This window comes from Scomber japonicus, chromosome 4, assembly GCF_027409825.1.
Source record: "Scomber japonicus isolate fScoJap1 chromosome 4, fScoJap1.pri, whole genome shotgun sequence".
Taxonomy (NCBI): Eukaryota; Metazoa; Chordata; class Actinopteri; order Scombriformes; family Scombridae; genus Scomber; species Scomber japonicus.
Genome location: NC_070581.1, coordinates 7,463,893 through 7,485,399, shown reverse-complemented (window position 1 = coordinate 7,485,399; position 21,507 = coordinate 7,463,893). Strand labels below are relative to the sequence as shown.

Here is a 21,507-nt window from a genome sequence, read left to right as displayed (position 1 = left end):
TTTTTTTTTAAGTGGCAGCAAAGGATAACATAAGAACTGTAGTATTCATTTACTGCCATATTTTTCAGTTCCTTTCTGCATTTGATTTATTCATTCATTCATTTATACATTTACTTATTTCCAAGTATTTGCAGGCAGGCTTGGTCTTGCATTAACAATAAGGTCATGTGTTTTTTTACTGAGCTGGATTAGATTATAATAGTGTTAATTTTTTGTCTAGATATGGTTTATTATGTGTAGCTTTTACTTCCATGGTACTGTTATAAGGACGGATCAGTTTAAAAAACAGCTATAGGAACCTTTGCTAAATGGTCTTGGGGACAAATATATTAAACAACATTTTTTACAATTGTTTAAAAAATGTATAAACATCTGCAAAATATTAGCTAATCAACAGAAACACTCACGATTGCAGTAGGTCAACATGAGAAAGCAGGTATTCATGTATGTACTAATAAAAATCAACACTTTTACAAAACACTGGTTTTCAGTTCCAACTACATGAGGCAGCATCTATAAATAACAGTTAAAGGACAACTGGTGGTGAAAAGCTGAAAAAAATTAAAAAAGAAAGCCTGTCCTGGTGAAACTGTTTACACAAATCTACAAACTGTCCAATAACAGCTAATTGAACTCACATAGAGTAAGACTCAGAAGAACGATTTAAGGAAGCTAGAAGCAGAATGAAAAAACATCCTTCAGATACGATGAGCGGCGATTCAAGCCTCCACAGCACTTTGTCAGAATCTATTTGTCCCTTGTGTAAGACTTTGACATCATGTGGTAGAAAACTTCACAGCGGTCCATGTTAAAGTTCAAGTCCTCCTTTTTTTTCCCTTTTCCTCCATGTTCACCGTTTGCTCATCCAGCCCACCTACGTTTCTCATGCGTCCGCAGAAGGCTAATAACTGTAGCTGTAAACTTGCAGGAATGTTCTGTGCAGTTTGTCAAGGAAATCTTTGAATCCATCAAGACAGAGTCAGAGGAAAAACAAAATTATTATTTTTTTTATCTTATGTCTCCCTTTAATTTGAATTCAACAAAACAGGAAATCCCTTTGCGAAAGATAAACGTTCAGAGGAGGTTCCTTTGTTTTGATGTGCTTGATTTCACATGTTTCCCCCCTCAGAGCAGTGTCCTTTTACTCCCAGTGTTAGACCTGTGGAAATTTCAAGGGAGTCTTACGTCCTGGACACGGGACAGGGAACATGGCCAGTGTCAGCAATCCTCATCAGATTATATCTAAATCTGTCAAAATGACAGCGAAATCACATTATGTGCCACAATGATCCTTTGTCTTCAGTGTAGAAAGAAAGAACGTTTTTTTCCTCCAGGAGACAGGACCTTTTCCCATTTATGTCTTTAAATTTAACGGAAAAATCCATTCCTTTCTCGAGGGTCATAGGTCTGTGACTTTGTTTTCTACAGCAGCAGCAATCTGTTGGAGCCTGTAGCCGAGCTGCATCTTCTGGGCTGTGGGGTCTTCTTCCAGAGCTGTGATAATCTGACAGAGGATGAAAGGGGGTGGATGAAAAATGTTGCATATTTATTTAAATAGGCTTTCAAGGAATAATGAATGAGCGGAAGGAGGATTTGGGGGTCATCTATGTAACTGACTGTTCCCTAACCTGGTTGTCCTATCATAGCCTAGCAACTGTAACTAAGATTTCTCAACATGCTCAAGCTGTGTGCATGTTAGAGTGATATTCAGCATTTTATTACCTTTCAAAAACCAAAAATATAAGGCATCGATTAAATTGTGTGTTTAACTAGATTACTAACACTGACCAAGAATCCCATAACTGCATTAGTTTGTGGGGGGGGGGGCTCGGTCATGACTCTTTTTCCTCTGTGTGGGAACCTGTCCTAGAAACTATAAGAGTTAAGATTAGTGTTAGTGTTAGTTTATTAGATTTGTGGGAAGTTGACACTCTAGCATCCTCAACCACTTTTACCAGAGATACAGTGTTACCTTCGCCAAACACATTACTTCATCCTAAAAGCATTTTCTCCTGAGACATACTGCTTGAAAATACTAATGATTATGTAAGCAGTCAAACAAGGTTATATTAAAGTAAAATAACAGTCCTTCTTACATTTGTTTCTCACGATGTTCTCATTACAAGGACATAAGGGAAAAAGAAATGTCTTCTACATGGAACATCAGCTGGTGAAGATAGTGACTTTTTGCCTTGGGCATGTAGCTTTTAGCACAGTACCATTTAGTAAATATTTTATATGTATAGCCCAATATCACAAATAACAGCATAGCCATAAAATACATATTTAAGACCTCTTCACAAGATTCTTGTTTTTAAAACGTGTCAGCTGTCACATTGAAAAGTCAGTCAGAGATACCTTTTTCAACCAACTCTTAGGCTAACATGCAAGCTAGCTATGTTTAGTCATTTCAGATGGTACATTTGAATGAATTGAATTGATGGTAAATTTGCTACTGTTATCATCAAGGCTGGATTAGTTTCACCCGGGTTAGCTGGGCTAGGGTTAGCCTCCCCATAATCTCCTCTTCTTCATTTTTAGCCTTTTTGAAAAAGCTACTTATCTTCTGGACATCTTCTTTGTATTGTGGCTGCTTTTTTCTCTTCCTTTTCTTTTAGTTTTTTCTTTCTTTTGGCAGCCCTGCTGGGCTTTTGGTTACCACCAGCAATGTCTATTTTCTGCTAGTGGATCATTTTTCCCACACACTCATTGATACAACCTAGCCACATTGCATTTTAGACTAGTCATCACTTGCCCAGCTGTCAACTTTTATTTTATTCTGATTGGATAACACTGCTGTCGGGTGAAAACCTTGTAAGTCCATATTTTGTTTGGGACATACTAGGTTTGCAACAGCAACCATAATTATCCACATCTGAGGGCCCCTTTCTGCTGAAGGGTCATTAGTCATTTGCCCAGATTGCCTGTAAGGTAGATCTAGTCATGCTTATCATGGTAAACTGTATAAATAACAAGAATGGAAAGCTTGACAGTAACTGGGGGGTGGGGCTCAGGGGAAAATAACATGGTTTGCTTATTTACTTATTTTGGCAATAGATTACTACTGGTCAATGTTTATATGTAGTCTAGATTAAAATGCATCTAAACCACAATCCGGTCTAACAGGCTAAATAACTCTTTTATCTCTCAGACCATCAGACTGTTAAATGTATGCTATGTTGACCCAGCTGGTGAATATGGTTTTTTAGCAATGCATACTCTAGTTTTGCTGTTGGCACATGATGTACGTATTATGTATCTATTGATATATTTTATTTTATCTGTGTGTTTTTTTCTGGACATAGAAGTTGAAGCGTAAATTTGTTCTTGTACATTAGTGATACTCACTTGATCGTAGTATTTGTTGATGTACTTGTACAGCTCATGTAAAGCCACAAGACAGTTGACCTCAGCAGCATAATTCTGTATCGGGAGAGTGAAAATAGAAGAAGTGAAGAAACATCAGGGGGTGGAGACTGTTAAATAAAAAACGCAATAGTTGCCATTCATATTTTATCTCAAGCTCCACATCTAGGTTGTTAGGCAACCAACCGGATGGTAACTGCCAGGTTCTGAAATGATTTACATGTTCAACCTTTGTAAAGGAAAATGTTTTTTTTGCAAAGTGGGAAAACAAGAGTGGGTAACATACACGAGAGAGTTCTGCTAGAGCTGAGTTCATCTCCTGGTCGCTGGCAGAGATGGTCTGTCGAATGTCTGCATAGTACCTGAAGAGAAGAGAGAGAGGAGATGTAATAAAAAAAGGAATGATTGGTAAAAAGAACACTGTGTCTCTTCTTTTTCCATTATGTTATTATTTGAAATACCACACACTGTTTTATACCATCTGTCATACAAAGCCTAATGACCTCATCCTGTATGCAAAGTACACACAAAGTGATGTGAAACAGCCTTACTGCAAATTGCTTAAGGGTGGAGTAATAGACTTTTTTAAGAAGTGGAGCTATTTACATCACAGCAAGGCCAAACTCAGCTCAGTCAGTCAGAAAAACGGAGCTGTCTCAATTCATATTCAATAACACTGTCATTAGATTGAGCTGCTAACCAGGAATTGTTTGTTTGGCTGATGATAACTCATTATGCCATAATTAATGTTGTTTTGCCCAGACAGTGTTTATATCATAATGTGTTTTGCAATTGCAGTTATTAATAAATGTGTGACTCCATATAAAAATATGTTGTAATGGCACAGTTGACACATTTTCAGTTTTTGTTAACACTGTCAAAAAAGTGATAATTCTATTTTTTGTTTATTATTGAGATCATACTAAGTGATGGTGGTATACTGAGGTGCATTACATTGACTGGTGTTCCTAATTATTTGTCCCACTTATGTATGTTAATGGAGTGGACAAAATATTAGGAACTTCACTCTATATAATGCAACCTAGGTGTACCTAATGAAAAGGCCAGGGAGTATTATCACTTCATAAAGTTTAAATGGTGAACATTTCACCTATTTACACATCCAGAAAACATAAAGAAATATAAGCATTCATTTGAAATGAATGTTTCAAATGACCTGATGAATTTAAATCCAATATTGTGTTGTAATTTGAAGGGAAATATCTAGTTCATTATCTGTTCATTTCACCACTAGGTTCACTATCTTGTTAGAATATCAGAGCCTGAAAATGACTGACTACCAGAACAATGACCCTAAAATGCACAGGTGAGGGAAGCTTGTGGGCTCATTATAAGTCACCTCTTTCACATTACATTAGTCATTTTTTAATATTAGTGATTTGTAATATTTATTAGAACAGCTTTAACACAAGTTACAACAGATGTTTTATTGGACAGATGTGGCGTGTGGGCTGTTGAAGAAACAACTGACCATAATAGGAAAAAAAAATACTATATTGAGGTTAATATTCTTAATATAAAGTCACTCTGGGCAGATTTGGTGATGAGGAGTAACAGAAAAATCTCAATTTAAAGAGTAACATTCTTGAAGGTACCAGGCATAAAGACATTGGTACATAATCATGTTTACTGTAACTGCTACTGTAGTAAATAATTCAGCCACAAACTGCAGGGCGCCAAAAACAGAGAGCAGAGAAAGTGAAACTGATGAATAAACCATGAAACAAAAATTAGACGTGTTCATTAAAGGGCCACTCCACTGATTTTACGCATAACCATCATTTTACGTACCGAGCTAAGTAAGTAAAGTCATTACAGGGTAAATAAGAAGAATCTGAAGTAAATATAATTAATCATACAGTACTTTGTGAAGTACTACAGAAAAAGAGTAGTACTTTATTTTATGTAGCAGCCATCCTTTAAAAAGAAATTAGATTTATAGGATTAATAAGGCTTATAAAGCAGGCATATTTGTTCCATAAAAATCTTGTCTAGTGAAGCTTTAATACATCACCAGTGTAATCTGCAGAGTTTAATGTGCAGCAGACAGTAGTAAGTGTAGCAGTCTGCTTTCAGACCATCCATGCATGGAAGCCTCGCAGGCTTAGTCTACCCTCTGTCTGGCACTGACAGATTGTCCTAGGCCTCACTCCCTCCTTCTTTCCCTCTCCCTCCTTCCTCTCTCTCTCTCCTTCCAGAGTGTTTTTTATGCCTGGGGTCAGTGGGGCGACTTGGCTGCCATATTCCTACCTCTCCACCATCTGTTTGTAGCGAGGGATGTCTCTGGCATACAGCAACTTGTTGATGGGAGAGTCCTGTGCGAGGAAGACAAATGAGGAGAACGTGTCCTGAATGTCATACTAACAGGCATTGTAAAAAGATTTCTTGAGTTAAACGTGCATCGGGTGCAAAACACGGCTTTAAGGGCTCATTACAGTCATTTTCCTAGTGAATGGATGATTAATAGTATTGGGTTATTCACATTTTAACATCTCGAAACATGACCAGTAAAGACCTAATTTTCTTCATGGCATGAATAGACCATATTATATTTTTCCCTCTATTTAGGAATTCTCTACATGTCTTACAATAAAAGTACCACATCGTTGAAATCCTAATTAACCCACTTAACATTCCTTATCCAAGGCCATTCTCTACAGGAATGCATCTTCAATATTTCCGAAACAGAACAACTGTAATGGTATTATTGTGTGTTGGCTCACCCGTCCCAGTTTGTGGTCAGCGATGGTGCAGGAATCCATGAAGGTCTGAGCGATGACAGACAGCACGGCATCCACATGGTCCGAGGTCTGCACGTCGAAAATGAACTGTGGGTTCTTCAGGATGTTGATCCAAAACCGTAGCGGTAAACTGTTGGAAGCGGATGCACAAGTTAAATACATATCCACTGTTTACAATGTATGGGATACCAATATTGACATGAGTAGCAGAGAAAAAGGGACACTTCTAATGAAACTTTTTCTTCAGATTGCAACCATGAAGGAACACAAGAAGGTTCTTTAAGGGGGCTTTCACACCTAACATATTCTAGTCAATTCGAAAGGGTAAACTCTGCTGTGTTTGCCCACTTTGTTGGAGCTGTTTAAACAACCGGACTACTCGGACACTATGGTGTTTGGGGTGTGAAAACAAATCAGAAGACAGTGTGTGTGACAGTGTGGCTTGATTTTACTATGAATCCAAAAGCTAAACTACTATCATATTCATCAGATCGTGAACTGTTAAGAGCAATCTACTAAGAGAATGGTGTAAGCTAGGCATGTCCAAACTATTCCATAAAGGGCTGTGTGCCAACCAAAGAGCACACATGATTCAACCAATCAGCTGACTGAGATCAGTTGATTAAATGAGTCAAGCCTGGTGTGCTCCTGCTTGGACATGCCTGGTGTAAGTCATGTAGACCTGTAGTTAGGTTCATTTTCATATTTCTAATCATCAAAAAGACAAAAGTTCCTATATGTCTGTGCTGAATAATTGTGTAACCATGGTAACACAAATGCACAAATCACATGAAGGTTGGAACATAAAAGATAGTCGCACATACAAGATGCATGTGACATTTATGTTCATTTTAGTGTCTAATTTGAACTTGCCTCCCAAAGGAAGTTGGATTTAGGACGTGTGTACACAGCCTCTTTCAAGAGACCTATGGCTACCCATAATTACTGTGTAGTTGGAGTACAGGGGATTTTTCCTCATACAGATAGTGAAAGGGCAGATTTATCCTACAAACTGTATTTTATCAGTTCCTCATTAAAATGTGAGTGAAATCAACAACACAGTAACTATCCATACAGTTTGTACTAGTGACAACAGTATCAAAGCCCTTCCATTTCAAATTCATCTTAAAATCACCACCCAGTAAAATGGTATGTGATCAACTGTTGTCCATATGTTCTGTGTGGGTAGATTTTACTGACACACAAGCTTCTTAAACCTTTGGATGAAATTCCCCTTGAAACGTGTTTATAACTTTTCTCACGTGGCGGCCCACCAGAAGTTGGCCCGTGACCCATCCTTGTCTTCCAACCCCCCGTCTCCAAACATCAAAACCTTTTGTGAGTTGTTGCCGTCGGGCCAAATACCTGTTGGTTTTCCAGATGTGGATGGTCTCAGGGTCGTTGATGTTGTGCTGCAGAGCCTGCTCATCCAACAAGTCAAAAAAGTATTTGACGGCCAGAGGTACGGGACGACTGGTGCTGAGGATCGCGGTGAATAAATCGTCCACGAATTTCTGCAGAGTGCCCTGAGACAGCAGACGGAGTGAAACACGTAAATAAAGCATAAATCAAAAGATAAGATTCTCTCCTTTAACAAAAGCTAACAAATTAATAGTCTATTCTGCCAGTTGGACAGATAACTTACAGTACTCAACATGTGTAAATAAACAAATTAATCATTTTTTATGCTGATGAAGTGTCAGTATAGTCTAAGAGCCACAGTCATTATGGTTATGAGGAAGAACCTTGTGGGAAATCTATTGCAAAATTACTTTCTGCCCCCTTAGAGCAAAAATAGAAGTATCTCCTGTGAATGATTCCTACCCTGCTGAGGTAAAGTTTCTGGGTCCCTATATCCTTCTGTCTCATACCTTTTGGCTAATTTAGTAGATTTTTAAGTGTCAAAATTTCCATAAGTATGTTGAAACATTTTCAGATTTAGTCAGGACATAACTGGCATTTAAAAGTCAACACAGAAATAAAAATGTGCAGTTAAATACTGTCCATTAGTAGCAAATATGAGGTGTTATCAGAGCCTTGCCTAACCATCCAGATCATAAAAGCATTGTATGCCAAACCATGTACCATACAGTTTGTTGTAAAAGACATGAAGTGGCCATGGCGAGGTTTTTTATTTGCTGTGGCTCTCTTAAATCGTCCACACTTCACTTCTCGAGCTGTTATGATCTAGTATGATTGCCGTCTTGCAGTGCTGGCTGTCAGTGAACCCTCCATCTTATCAGAGCCAGATTTTTGTTGTTAGCTTCCATTTGAGGAGCTGTTGTCCAGGTTATAAGAGGCAAATAAATGAATACAGGAGGCCCAGATTTAAGACATACATTTGTAAGGGGGACTGCATGTGTGAATATATGTTGTGTTAAATGTTCTTTATAGAAAATAAGCTGGGGTCATGGGTAATGTTGAGTTTCTTTTAATAAACATTTGAATGCATAATTTTGATAACTTTTACCTTCATGGAGAGCAGTCGTGTGAGATAGATCTCGGGGATGGCCTTAGCTCTCTCTCCGCCTCTCTCCCTCAGACTGCCTCTCCTGTGCTTGGGCAGCTCAGACTCCTCGCTGGCTTTCACCAGATGCCATAGCCTCACTCCTCCTTCCTCCCCATCATCCAGCATTGGGGTCTCTGGTAGGAGGGGACAAACAGTCAAATGAGTATATTTCTGTAAGTTAACTCCTGTTCAGATGATGTCAGTGCTTTGAATCTTTGTGAAACTATGGTGGATTTTGTGACTGTAACCAAAAATTCTTAATGTTACAATCATTGTAATATTAGGAACACAAAAGGGTAAAATAATACAGTACTTTTTAATAATATTGCTTATTGTCCTACTGATTTGTAGCAATGTTTAAGGCTAAATCTCAGCTTTACACTTTTGATTGAGGCTATACACCTCAATCAGTGTAACATGCTGTAATTATACACAGTCAAACAGTGACCTCTCCTGGTTATTTTGACTCTCTTCAACTGACTGCATTAAAACGGCTGCTTATTCACACTTAAAGACATGTGTAGAGTGTGTGTTTGTGTATGTGTAGAGTGTGTGTGTGTGCATGAGACTCACTCTCTCCAGGCATGTAATCGTGGCTGTCATGGAGGTGATGTTTGGCGTTCCTGGGGACCAGAGCGACTGTTGCTCCATCAGGAACCTGCATCACACCATTGTATTACACAGTGGGAAATAAAATGGTCTTAACACACATGACTTTGATGAATGTGGGCTAATTTCAGAAATTATTTTAACAGCTGTATTATTCTGCACATGGTAGATTGATGTGTGTGTGTGTGTGTGTGTGTGTGTGTGTGTGTGTGTGTGTGTGTGTGTGTATGTTAGTGTTTGTGTGACTTGCACTGACCTTGTAGTGTTGCAGTGTATTAAGGCGCTTCCATGAGCCTTGCACTACTGATGTCAGGTCCTCATCTGATAGGATTAGGTGACCTGCAACACCTGCACGCCACTCTGGAGGGACAATGTGTGTGTAAATCCATGCAACTGCACATTGTATATTACTTCAGACTAAGTCTCAATGATAGAGGATCAAAAGCATAAATGACACACATGTTGCTCACTGTTTTTAATAGTTTTTGGACAACAGTGGTGCTCTATGAAACAATACTTGTTAATAGGATCAATTCATTGATACTTCTGTTCATTTCATGGAATCTATTGAACATAAGAAAAACAAATCTATCCTTTAATATGATCAAATACTTCCTAGGAACAGCTGTCCACATTTCACTGTATTAAGACAAGTGGAGAAGAGTGATATAGTGAAATAAACCACACTTACCAAGGTGTAATGAGTCAATGTGTGGCCTCTGGGAAAATGATGTCCCTTTCCATGTTTGTTCAAGAAGTTTCTCCTTAACTTGGGTGATGGTGTCACAGTCCAGGACCTTAGCGGGCACCGTCTGGGTAGTAGTGCCTCCGGTCGTTGCAGCATTCGGCGTCACGACATTAAGGGTCTGGAAAGATGTAAAGGAGGGTTGGTTACAGCTAGAAACATTGAAACACAACAGTACTGTATGTGTGATTACACTGTGTGAGTATGGCCTGAACAAGTTGGTTATATTCTTATATGTTGTGTGCAGCTGCAAAAGAGAATGAAGACATAAAAGTCATATTTTTAAGTAATATACCCAATCATTTTCAATGGTTGTGTGTTCATGACTTAATATATACTATATACTGTATCCTGTATGTATGTGTGTTCTAACCAGGGTACGGTACTCCACGTCCTCTCGGAGCAGCCGGTTGTCATTCAGAGTGTACTTGGCTTTTCCTGTCACAGCATCCACGGGTCCCTTGTCCACCTGGTGCTTTATTGCTCTGAACAGCATGTAGAATGACTCCCCTGCTGATTCCTGGCCAAGCAAAGATGGAAGGTCAATCCATTTAAGAGACACTCGATGGGTTCTCTTAGTCAAGTGGTATCTATTACTTTGCTTCAGACCTTTTATCCCACAGATTGAACTGAGCTTACCTTTATCAAAGCTACTTAAAATTGCTGAATTGTGGATTAGAATCAACATTTCGTAACATGTGCTCTGCCTTATGATTGTATCTAACTTTTCTTCTCAAAAATCCACATTCAATTTAGATAAATTGATTGATGACTTCTCTTCAGTAAAGGCCAAAGGTGATTTCAGTTTTATAGGATTATAAGAAACATAAGAGCATCACAAGTTCATCTTTATGTTATTGACCTCTATTCAAGTGGACACTACATACCCTCAGAAAGGTGAATAGACAAATAGACATCCAGTTCGTCAAGAGCTTCTCAACCACCGATTCAGTTCTGGAAAAAATTAAAGTACACATGTAAGCAATCCATAACAATCAGTGGATAAGGGAAACCCCTTACCCACCAACAAAACTGGACAAATTTGCTCCCTTCCTCACCTCCTGAGCATCAGTTTGGGGTTCTTGGCAACATACTGTTCCACCAGATCATTAAGCAGGGTCTTTAGGATGTCTGTGAAGTACTCCAGTTTACCATGCAGGGCGACAGTTAACAGAGAGGCCACATAGGCGCGGTCCCTTGGGGAAAATGTCCGCTGGACCTCAAGAGTGTGAATAAACTGAAGGGACAACAGGGAGAAGAAGATCATCAAGTTATTCAGAAAAGTACGGTTTTGGAAAATCTCCATTACAGTTTCTACACCCAAAAATGTTTTAATTGATCTGTTGCAGTAACAAATTCACTAAAAATGATTATTTAATAACTGTTCGCTGACCTTGGTGAGAAAGAGTTTACTATTGAGCAGGTTAGACAGCTGAACCAGCCCTTGCTCCACGGTCTGCCTTCGACTTTCTGGGACGTCCAGATCTCGTCTCAGTGGCGACTCCTGGTGGCCTGGGAAGAAAATGCGCTCTGCGTACGCCCGGTAATCCAGGAAGGGAATCCCTGAACCCACCAGGTCACTAGACATGTCCATCATCTCAGTCATCAAGTCTAAAGGAAGGGATGTAAATAAAAGGCTCAATTTTAGGACAATGGTTGAGCTGATGTTATTTTTAAAAGTTGGTAACAGAAGGTCTGGTTTGGTACCTGTGAACTCCTTCTTACAACGGTCTCGCACACTGGTTTCCAGGTTTTCTAGCTGTATTTGCACCTTCTTATAATCCCTCATGGCCTGTTTGCTCTTCCTCCTGATCAACAACAATGAATTGACAACATTACTTTAAGAAAAGTCTTACTACATAAATAAAAGTAGCCACCTACTGTTCAATGCATGATGTGAGTATTATGGTTATCAGTGGAATTAAAGTGAAATAACAGTAATGTATGTGTTTACCTGTATATAAGGACTATGATGAGCACAATGAGAGCCACTATGGAGGCTCCTACACCAACTCCCACCTGGGCCTCCAGGGGGAATGTGGACTGGGCCTGGCTGTCGTACTGCACTCTGCCCAAGGAGAAGTTCAGGTTCCCCATTTTCACCTAGAAAGCAAAAAATATTTTTTACACAATAAAGGACAGACAGTATTTGTGTGGCCAGCAGCATACACACTGTTGTTCCTTTGCACAGATTTACTGCTATATCCTTTACCCACTGAATCTACACTGAATGTGCACCGAATTAGAATTCCAGTTGCCCAACATCATTTACTCACTGTGAACTCAGGCAGACTGTCCAGTCCATCCAGTTTCTTGTTAGCCATGACTGATGGTTGCTGGGACGGTGGCTCACAGTACAAGTGGTTGTGTGTCAGGGTCTTCACCGAACACACTCCTTCCCCTATCCGAGCCTCCACTTCATGCTTGTAGATGGCGAGATCCAGGTTCTCTCCCTACAAGTAAAAGATGACATACAGTATGACCTTTCTAGTTCACTTTTTATTACATGTTTAGGTGATACTTGCAGCACTTCTTTCGAAACTGTGCTTATAAAAGGGACTTTTTTTTAAAAACAGTCAGAAGTAAAAAGAAGGGGATGAAGGTTACTGGCACCCACTTCAACAGAGATGATGCTGCCGGGTTTGTGGTGGTAGGGTTTGCTGGGGTCATTCTGGTTCAGTGAGTAGAGCTTCGGGTTGGGCTCATAGCTGAAGGGTTCATTGCCCACTGCGCTGAAGTCAAAATGGAGACTGTCCAGCAGAAAATGAACTTTGACCCTGGCTCTCCTGGCCTCTGGACCCACCGCCGGAGTCGGACATAAAATGAGGAAAGAGCTGTTCACTGTGCAGCGAGACTCATACTGGAGTAGAGGAAAGCAAACAAAGGATGACGTGATAGGTTAGGTATAAGATAAGATAAGATACATTTATTGATCCCACAGTGGAGAAAATTCATTGCTACAGCAGCTCAAAAAGATAGTGATATAAGAAAAAAACAATAAACAAATGTTTACAACAATCAAATTCAAAACTAAATAAAAGGACCCTAAAATGCAAAATAAAAGGACCGTAAAGTACAATTATAACATATATGTATATATATATATGTAAATATATATATATATATATATATATATATATATATATATATATATATATATATATATATATATATATATATATACAACAATAAAATTAAAAACTACAAAAAGGAAAAAAGGACCAGCATTGCACATTGTACGTTCAGATCATCACAGTATGAAGTGATCACATATACATTACATACCTGTTTGACATGACAGAGGGTACCCTCGGGGCAGTCCGCCTCTGGGACGATCCTCCTCCATCTCTTCAGTGGACCCTTGTGATCCCGTCCTCGATTCAGGCTTCCTTCATTCCTCCTTTTGATGCTCCTTCTCTTCCTTGGAGGGAGAGTGTCTGGAGGACTGAGGGTGACCCTCATTTTGGGCTCTTGGACCACATCCAGATTCTGACCAGAAACTCTGATGATTCTGCCTCCACTGCAGGGCAAAGTAGTGGAAAAGAAGATCACTGTAGTTAACTTATCATATTTCATCTGAGGATAAAATAATCTGTTGTTTTAGAAGGGTATTTACCAAGCTTACTGCAAATGACTGTCTTTGGTATAACATCTTATAACCACAATGATATGATTTAGTTGGAAATTTAAATAAGCTCAGCCGCAGTTGATCTTTTTTGAGTGCAACTATTGTGCATCAGTAAATAATACTAATGTTGGGCTGTTTTAAAGCATCTGGAAAGTAAGGGCAGCGCTAAAGTAAGTGTTTCCTGTTGCTGAATTTAGGAATCCTAACTGCATTCATCTTGCAAGAAGAAATCAATATGTAATGAGATATTATAATAATAGCTTGATGTTGTCAGCTCAACAAAGTATCAGGGATTGAATACGTTATGAAAATTGTGGGAGATTTTTGGTAAAGCTTTTAAATTGCTTTGATTATATTTCTGTAAAAGAAAAAAGGATCACTTAATATGTATTACTGGCTACCTTTGTCATATGGACATGTTGGTGGTGTTGTGAGCCATTGAAGTCGAGATGAAATGAAAAATGTCTTTTTAATCCATTTAGATCACATCCCTGCTTATAATGTTTCTACCGCTGTCCGTCCATCGCTACTCTGTTTCTCTCTTCTATAGTCTCTCTCCTTCTCTGTGTCAGTGTCATAGATTTTACACCATAAGATTTAAGATGAAGCTTCCTAAGCCACAATGTTCAGTCAGCAGTAATAAATCAGGTGAAGTGGCTACTTGAAGTTCCATCTTTTTCCTCCCATAATAAACAGAAACCCCTGAAAATATACCCTTAAAGCAATTTCCAGTGGTGCAGCTTTTCTTTCATTTTACCAGCACAACACTTTGAGGGTGTCCTTCAGTAAACAGAAATTGACTCAATAGCAACTACAAAAGGGATGACACAAAAGTTGATTAGGTTCAATTCTTTTTTCACTGTTAGACAATACTACTCTCATGCTCTTATGTATTTAAGTGATATGCAAAATCAAACATGTGTGGGATACCTGGATAATCTTATCGTCTAGGCCCACAATCTCTCAAGAAGCAAATAAGGTAAATCTAATCTAATCTTACAAACAAATACATCAGGATCCTAACTCTATCCTAATTCTAACCTTTGAGTCATTTAAAAGCCTGAGCACAGTGGAGCCTTTTTGGCCATCTGTAACTAATCTAGACTAAAAAGACTTCAGCTTCTTCTCTGTAACGGTCAATGTGAGGGGGGGGGGGGGGGGGGGGGTTAGTTTCTTACTTTTTTTTGTGGACCCAGCATCAAATTTCTGCTTTTAATCCATTTTGAGAGAATATATTAGAGGATTATGGGAGTAAGTGGTGTAACCATAAAAACGTTATAACCAAATAATTCAACTTGTTAAAAACACTAAATTCTCAATAAAACACCATATCAACTAGTTTGGCATGATCTTACATTATAACTTTTTATATTAAATAAAGTTAATGGAATACAATCGTTCTAAATATTACATTTAATCTGGGGAATCATGGAAATCAGGAACCATTTACATTTTTTATACTAAGTAATTATTTGTATAAGTGCACTTAAATACACAGTAGGTGGACAAAATATTTAATATGTATCATTCTTTTGTGGTTACACCATTTGACATTTTCAGGAGCATTCAGTCTTTTTGGTAAAAAATGGTGCAAATGTCTGTGCTGTTAAATTGTACTGATTTAGTGTCTTCATCTTAACTCTCAGTTGTATCCAGACCAAGCTTAACGGTGTCACCATAGTAATTTTACTATGTGCAGTGCTTTTATAGTTAAAATACAGAATACATGGAAAACTATGTATTGCTTTATTAACACTGACAAGCACCTGAGAAAGCTTTTAGATGGAGCGGCCATTGTGATGTTGGGATTGGGAGTGTAATGATACACCAAACCCTGCAGGTGGCGCTCGGCTCCACCAAACCGCACAGTGATGCCATGCTCCCCTGTTCGGTTACTGCCTCTGGTCAGACAGCTGATCTGATCCTCCAGGATGTTTAGCCTGAACAAAGAAAAACATTTTTTTTTTTAACCCACTTTCTACACTTTTTATTACACAAATAAGTGTGTGTAAAAATAAGTATCAAATTAAAAAAGTGTTTTTTTTTACTCTTGCTCCAACAACTGATTAAAACAGTTGAAACACTTACACAATACATGGCACCCCTCCAATTAGGACGCTGACTTCATTCGGGTGTCCCGTCCTCAGTCTCCGGCCCCTGATGGTAAGAGATGAGCCCCCCGCCTTGGGCCCTCTTTGGGGGAAGATGCCGCTCAGTACGGGATCCTTATAATGAAGTGACAAGGAGAAAAAGAAAGATAAAGGATGAGATGCAAAGATGCACAAGACAGAGGAAAAAAAAGTACAATCAATAATCCGATACTGAGTGGAAGATTTATCGAGAAGATAAAAGAGACACCGGGGGGGGGGGGGGCTGGGAATACTATAGGGTTGCCTCACAGCCAGCCAGTAACACTATTAATTTGCTTGTCAATTGCTCGGGCCAATTAATTAAGCCTGTTGTCGAACCTGCAATCCTTTTACTATGATGTAATGTACATAAGGAGACAAGTCGCTACTTTATTGCATTGCAGGGGTTCACTTACATTACACAAGGCACAATTTCAAGTGAAGCCTGATTGAGAAAAGCCACGTGGAAGCTGTTGTCTCCTTAATTGATGTAAATGAACATGGACATTTAAGAGCAAAATCTGTAAATTCATGTCAATTCTAATCTCTACCTGTGCTTTATGTAGTTGTGTCACAACACAGACATATCATAGTTGTATCACACTATTTAAATGAAGCATTTCAAGGAATCACTTACAGATTTAAAAAAATACAGTCTATTTAGGTTCACGCCCAAGAGCGATTATTATGTTCTCACATATTTAACTGAACCTAACTCAGGAGGAAACACGCCAGAATTAAAAATAACGACTGCCCGTGAACTGGGTGTGAAAATGCCCAAGAGACCTCTTTGTTTTTATAATGCTTGTTTAATCACGTCCACATAATTATACAATTCTGCAGGACAAAGTCTGAAGAAGCAGTTTGCATTCACTTAAGTAAAAGGTTGTGGTTACGTTTCTATAGATTTAAGTTTAGGTATATCAGAAATGCAGTTTGTGAGGTAGGGGGTTATAGAAATACTCCAGCGTATGTTAACTGTTATCCTGTGTAACCTGGTTTCTCGTGCATGCAAACAAACAGACTGCTGCTGCATTTACCTGGAAGCTGAAGATCTGAGCTGACAGCCCGAGTCCTCCCCCTCTCACTTTGACTGAGGCCTGGCCGCTCTTCTCTCCTCCGCTGCCTGAAGTCTCACATACTATCCTACAAGATACAGGCATAGAACTGTTACCACTACGAAGGATAAAAACATTTCATAAGTCATTCATGTTGCGGCGTAACAGTATAACTCGCCTCGACGAGACTTCATATCTGCTGTGGATGACACTGCAGGGAACTCCAGCCACTGTGACCGAGGTCTGGATGTCTTCAGCTCTCTGGCCGAGATTAGAGCCTGAAATAGTCACAACCGTCCCTCCCTCCACAGGACCGGACACGGGGTCCAACTGAAACATAAGACAAAGTATGTAAAGTATACCCAGTGTTCTTCTTGAATAATAAAAGATCACAATCCACACACAGTCAGACAGCAGCAAATTGTACTGCCTCAGATAGCATGACAGCATAAAAATAGATGTACAGGAGGAATGTGATGACAGTCAGCTGATGGTTTGTCAGCATTCCTGAAACTAAGTGTATTGCTTGATTCAAACGTGGTATTTCAAGTTTGACTGAAACAATGCCCTCATTTATTTGCCACAAGTCACAAAGCAAATGTGATGAATACTGCTGTTTAGTCACTTAAAAATGGCACAAAACTATATTAGGTTGTCCAGGTGGGTTTAAGTTGAAGATGCCATGACTCAGATGGTCCTTGGTTCAGGTCTGGCCAGGAACAGTCATTCCCCATCTCTCTCTTCCTACATTTCCTGTCATCTCTCTACTGTTAAGATGTAAAAATATGCAAAAATACAAAAAAAAAAGCATGCAAAGTGAGAAACAAATGAAACAAAAGTCCTCTCAAGCTGTTTTGTCATGTTTCGGCTGGGGCGGTTCTTTCAATGAAAGTAGTAGAAGCAGAATGTTGGAGCGGTAGATGGATGAGCCTGTTTTTCACTCGCTGTGAGTTAAATTTTCATGTGGGCCAATAAAAACTGAACTGGATTGAACTGCAAAGTAAATTAAACAAAGAGAGTTCCATCAGCCCATTTGAGTTGCACACACAGCAACGAGAGAATACAAGACACTGCACTAAAACCAATCCAGCAGTCATAACGAGATAAAAACCGCCAGACACAAGAATGAAAATCATTATGAAAAATGAATTCCTCTACAACTTTTTTCTTTTTTTCCCTCCTCTCCTGGCAAAAAGAAAGGGGTTTAAAATCTTACAAAGTGAATGACAGGTGCAGGACAGGTGTGTTTGATCTCATCAGTGCAGGAGTCTTGGTAGATACAGCGAGAGCTCGAAGCGCCGCCGCACCAAACGCAGCCGTACTTGGGGTCAGCAGTGCGACATCGGCTGCAGTCTGACCGTCCCACCGAACAATTAAACAGAGTCACTGAAGAGAGGAAGAGAAAGGGAAGTCAGTGAGGAATCAAACAAACATACAGTATCCAAATGTAAACAGTCTCATCCTCCCTCTCACACAAATACTACAACTTGGTCCCCACCGTAAAGATCCTCAGCGCTGTCGATGAGAAAGTTGTTCTTCCTCCTCACGTTAATCATGGCTGCATATTCCTCCATCAAGGCAGAATAGGCATACTGAAGCACAAACAGCAATCAACAGTTAAAAACAGCATAAGCAATGCAAGTTATGAGATGTATGAGCTGATGTTATGCACGGGCGTGTGCAAAACCATTATAGTGTGTGTCAAATTATCTGCAGAAGCATTGGTTATGAGAGCTAATGAAACACACTCATGCAAAAACACAAAAGTATGTAATCAAGAGATGGTAGTTTATTGATTTGCTGTTATAGCACGCTTCTGGTTTATTGATGTAGTGTAGGGGTTGTTTGCGACCTCTTTTTTTGTTTGATTTATGCAAATTTACAAGCATTATGAATGGTGCCTGATGGGTTCAGGTTTAGTTCAACTAAATGAGGCAATAAGAATCAGATAAATTCTCTTTTTTAATACTGCAACTGCAGAATAGGGACTCAAATTATGTACAAGACTATTATTAAGCCTGTTCCAACATCATTGAAGAATGACCCCAGAATACCCCTCAATTATACAAGCATTAGTTTCCTTAGTACAGTTTAAAAAATTGTATTCTACTATACAGAATAACAGGCACACAGTATTTAGAAATGGGACAATATTTTGTGGATGAGCAAAATGGATTTAGAAAGAAACAATTATACAATAATAATCATATACACTCAGTATCATCTATTATAAGAACTAGGATTGTCAAATAAAAAACATACTTATGCATGTTTTGTTGACTTTTAAATTTTAAAGTTTGATTGGTTTAACAGAGATCTGCTTGCCTTTAAAATGATGGCAGTGGGGGTGGATGGTAGATTCTATAGCAATGTAGACCTTGTATAGTTGCTCAGTTGCCTGTGTTGAGATCAATGATATGTCTACTGACTGGTTTGATTATATGTGAATGACTTAACTCAACGGCTTAAGGGAGCTAATCTAGGCATATGCTTAGATGATACTAAATTGGGTAATTTATTCTGTGCGGATGATATACTATTACTGGTTGAGTCTGATGCACAGAATATGTTAAATGTGGTTAGTTTGTGGTGTTATAAGGGTTAATCAGAACAAAAAATTATGCGTGCAAAAATAATTAGTTTTGGTTCAGTAGCTTTAAAATATATAAGTGTATATGAATATTTGGATTTCTTTCTTGATGAATTTATGACCTATGAGGTTGGAATTAGGTCCCTTGCTGACTCTGTTGGGAGAGCTTTGGGATTAGTGATTAATAAACTATAAGGGAGTATGTAATTATCTTGGCTATTTTACATATACTCAATTTTACAGTGCATGTGTCTCCCCTATACTGAGTAATGTTGCAGGGGTGAGGGGTTTAAAAGAATCTAAAACTATAGAAACAATACAGAACAGAGCTAAAAGACTAGGGGTCCATAGATTTGCTCCAATCCCAGCAGTTCAGGGAGACATGAGCTGGGTCTACCAGGGTCCATACAACAAAAATGTGAAATGTGAAATCCGATTATGGAACCATCTAATAAAAATGGCAGAGGATACAATCAATAAGTAAGCGTATGTGGAGAACACTCAATTTCCGAGGGGGTGGATATGCTTAATATATACAGGAATAATCTGTGATGTAATGCAAATTTTATGAAGAAAAATGGCTTGAAAATGTTTTGTCGAAGCCAAAACTATGGACATATGTGCATATGAAACAGAATTTCGACCCTGAATTATATGTTACATCTTGTCTTCCCAGAAGCCAAAGATCTTTGGTTTCACAGTTGAGAGCTGGTGTTCTTCCTCTGACCACTGAGGTTGGTTGATTCAAAGATATTCCAGAGGAAAACAGACTGTGTGAGTTGAGTGAGATGGGTGAGGTGGAAAGTGGGTCCCATTTTCTTTTGCACTGTACAAATTATGATGAGTTAAGAGACTTAGTGTTCCATGAAATCGCTCGACATAATCTTGAAATATTCAGATGAGCAAAAACTTGAATGGCTGTTTAATTTTGATGTGTTTAAACTGTATATAAAAAACCTTAAAAAAGAAGGCAAGTCAGTAAATTAATGGTTTTGTACTACTCAATCATCATGAAAGTGAAAGTTGCCTTAATTGTGTCCTTATGTTCTTTCTCTACTGTTTGACAATGTATCTGCTGTACTCTAATCCTGGCTTGTTTGAATTTGTGGTGTCTTGTAAGCCCCATGCAGGCTGGGCATATTGTTGTATGCGTGACACAACAATAAAAATGTCATTCATTCATTTCATTCATATGTATAGTGAGCTACTGACAGATGGTACATTTGCTGGCAAAGGACCAAAAGGAAATAAAAGGATCCATCCACAGAAGCCTGATCCACAGGAAATTCAAGAACCATGATGTTACAATCCTGAAAAGTATTTAATTAAAATGATGGTTACGTATGTAATTTAATATAAACAATTATGGTCTGGCCTATATGGAAAACCAACCAGGCCCGTTCTTGAAAGAACAGACACAAACACTGCTTGAAGCACGTAGCATCAAAGAATCAGAACATTGAGCTCAATCACCATGTTAGGAAATGTCTGACCTGATGTGGTTGGCAGGTGATAAGGAAGACTGACTGCTGAGTGGCATCCAGCTCCACAGAGGCGTCCACCACCACTGACTGATTCTCAACGTCCAACACGCACTCATACTCCAAATCCTCATCCTGAAAGATAAAACATACCACGCATTTTTAAGTTTACACATAATACAACATTTTGTATTTGACCCATGTCAAAATGTCTACAGTACAGTAGATGGTATAAATAGAGTTCCCACTGTCAAAGTACAGCACTATCGACGCAAAAGCTACAATTCATACTATTGATTTTTGAAATAATGGCTCATATAATAATGCCCATTTTGTTATGACAGTGAAAATCTATCCAAAACCACAGTATGCATTAGAAATCCCCATGGTATAAAGCATTTAATATAAGCTTTTACATCATTGTAAAATAAGACAGAAAATGTATGCATGTCCCAGGACAGTTACTTTTCAGGATATGTAAGCAAAGCTGCCCTCATATGCCCTCAATGCTGGTAAACAAAGCTTCAGGACTTGCCTGTCCATGACATCCCAGCCCTAGACCTTATAATTCTGAAGCTATATAAGATGGATATGTTATATGAATAAGCTGTGTGAATACAGACTAGGAGT

General features: G+C 38.8%; 1 protein-coding gene across 1 annotated transcript in view; it reads right to left on the bottom strand.

Moving 5' to 3' along the window:
* The window catches only part of LOC128357186 (plexin-B1-like), a 63,229-nt gene continuing 41,722 nt past the window's right edge, over positions 1-21,507 (bottom strand). Inside the window, exons 14-39 of the mRNA XM_053317447.1 lie at positions 20,890-21,012; positions 18,305-18,398; positions 18,023-18,192; positions 16,985-17,136; positions 16,789-16,894; positions 15,708-15,844; positions 15,386-15,559; positions 13,277-13,511; positions 12,609-12,851; positions 12,268-12,444; positions 11,946-12,094; positions 11,699-11,799; positions 11,385-11,602; positions 11,050-11,228; positions 10,879-10,945; positions 10,365-10,511; positions 9,938-10,112; positions 9,503-9,606; positions 9,211-9,295; positions 8,599-8,771; positions 7,494-7,654; positions 6,111-6,258; positions 5,638-5,702; positions 3,653-3,728; positions 3,349-3,423; positions 1-1,504 (exon numbers count right to left, since the gene is read on the bottom strand). Of these exons, the coding sequence (XP_053173422.1) occupies positions 1,400-1,504; positions 3,349-3,423; positions 3,653-3,728; positions 5,638-5,702; positions 6,111-6,258; positions 7,494-7,654; positions 8,599-8,771; positions 9,211-9,295; positions 9,503-9,606; positions 9,938-10,112; positions 10,365-10,511; positions 10,879-10,945; positions 11,050-11,228; positions 11,385-11,602; positions 11,699-11,799; positions 11,946-12,094; positions 12,268-12,444; positions 12,609-12,851; positions 13,277-13,511; positions 15,386-15,559; positions 15,708-15,844; positions 16,789-16,894; positions 16,985-17,136; positions 18,023-18,192; positions 18,305-18,398; positions 20,890-21,012 (3,639 nt within the window). The 3' untranslated portion in view covers positions 1-1,399. The remainder of the gene's footprint in view (positions 1,505-3,348; positions 3,424-3,652; positions 3,729-5,637; positions 5,703-6,110; positions 6,259-7,493; positions 7,655-8,598; positions 8,772-9,210; positions 9,296-9,502; positions 9,607-9,937; positions 10,113-10,364; positions 10,512-10,878; positions 10,946-11,049; positions 11,229-11,384; positions 11,603-11,698; positions 11,800-11,945; positions 12,095-12,267; positions 12,445-12,608; positions 12,852-13,276; positions 13,512-15,385; positions 15,560-15,707; positions 15,845-16,788; positions 16,895-16,984; positions 17,137-18,022; positions 18,193-18,304; positions 18,399-20,889; positions 21,013-21,507) is intronic.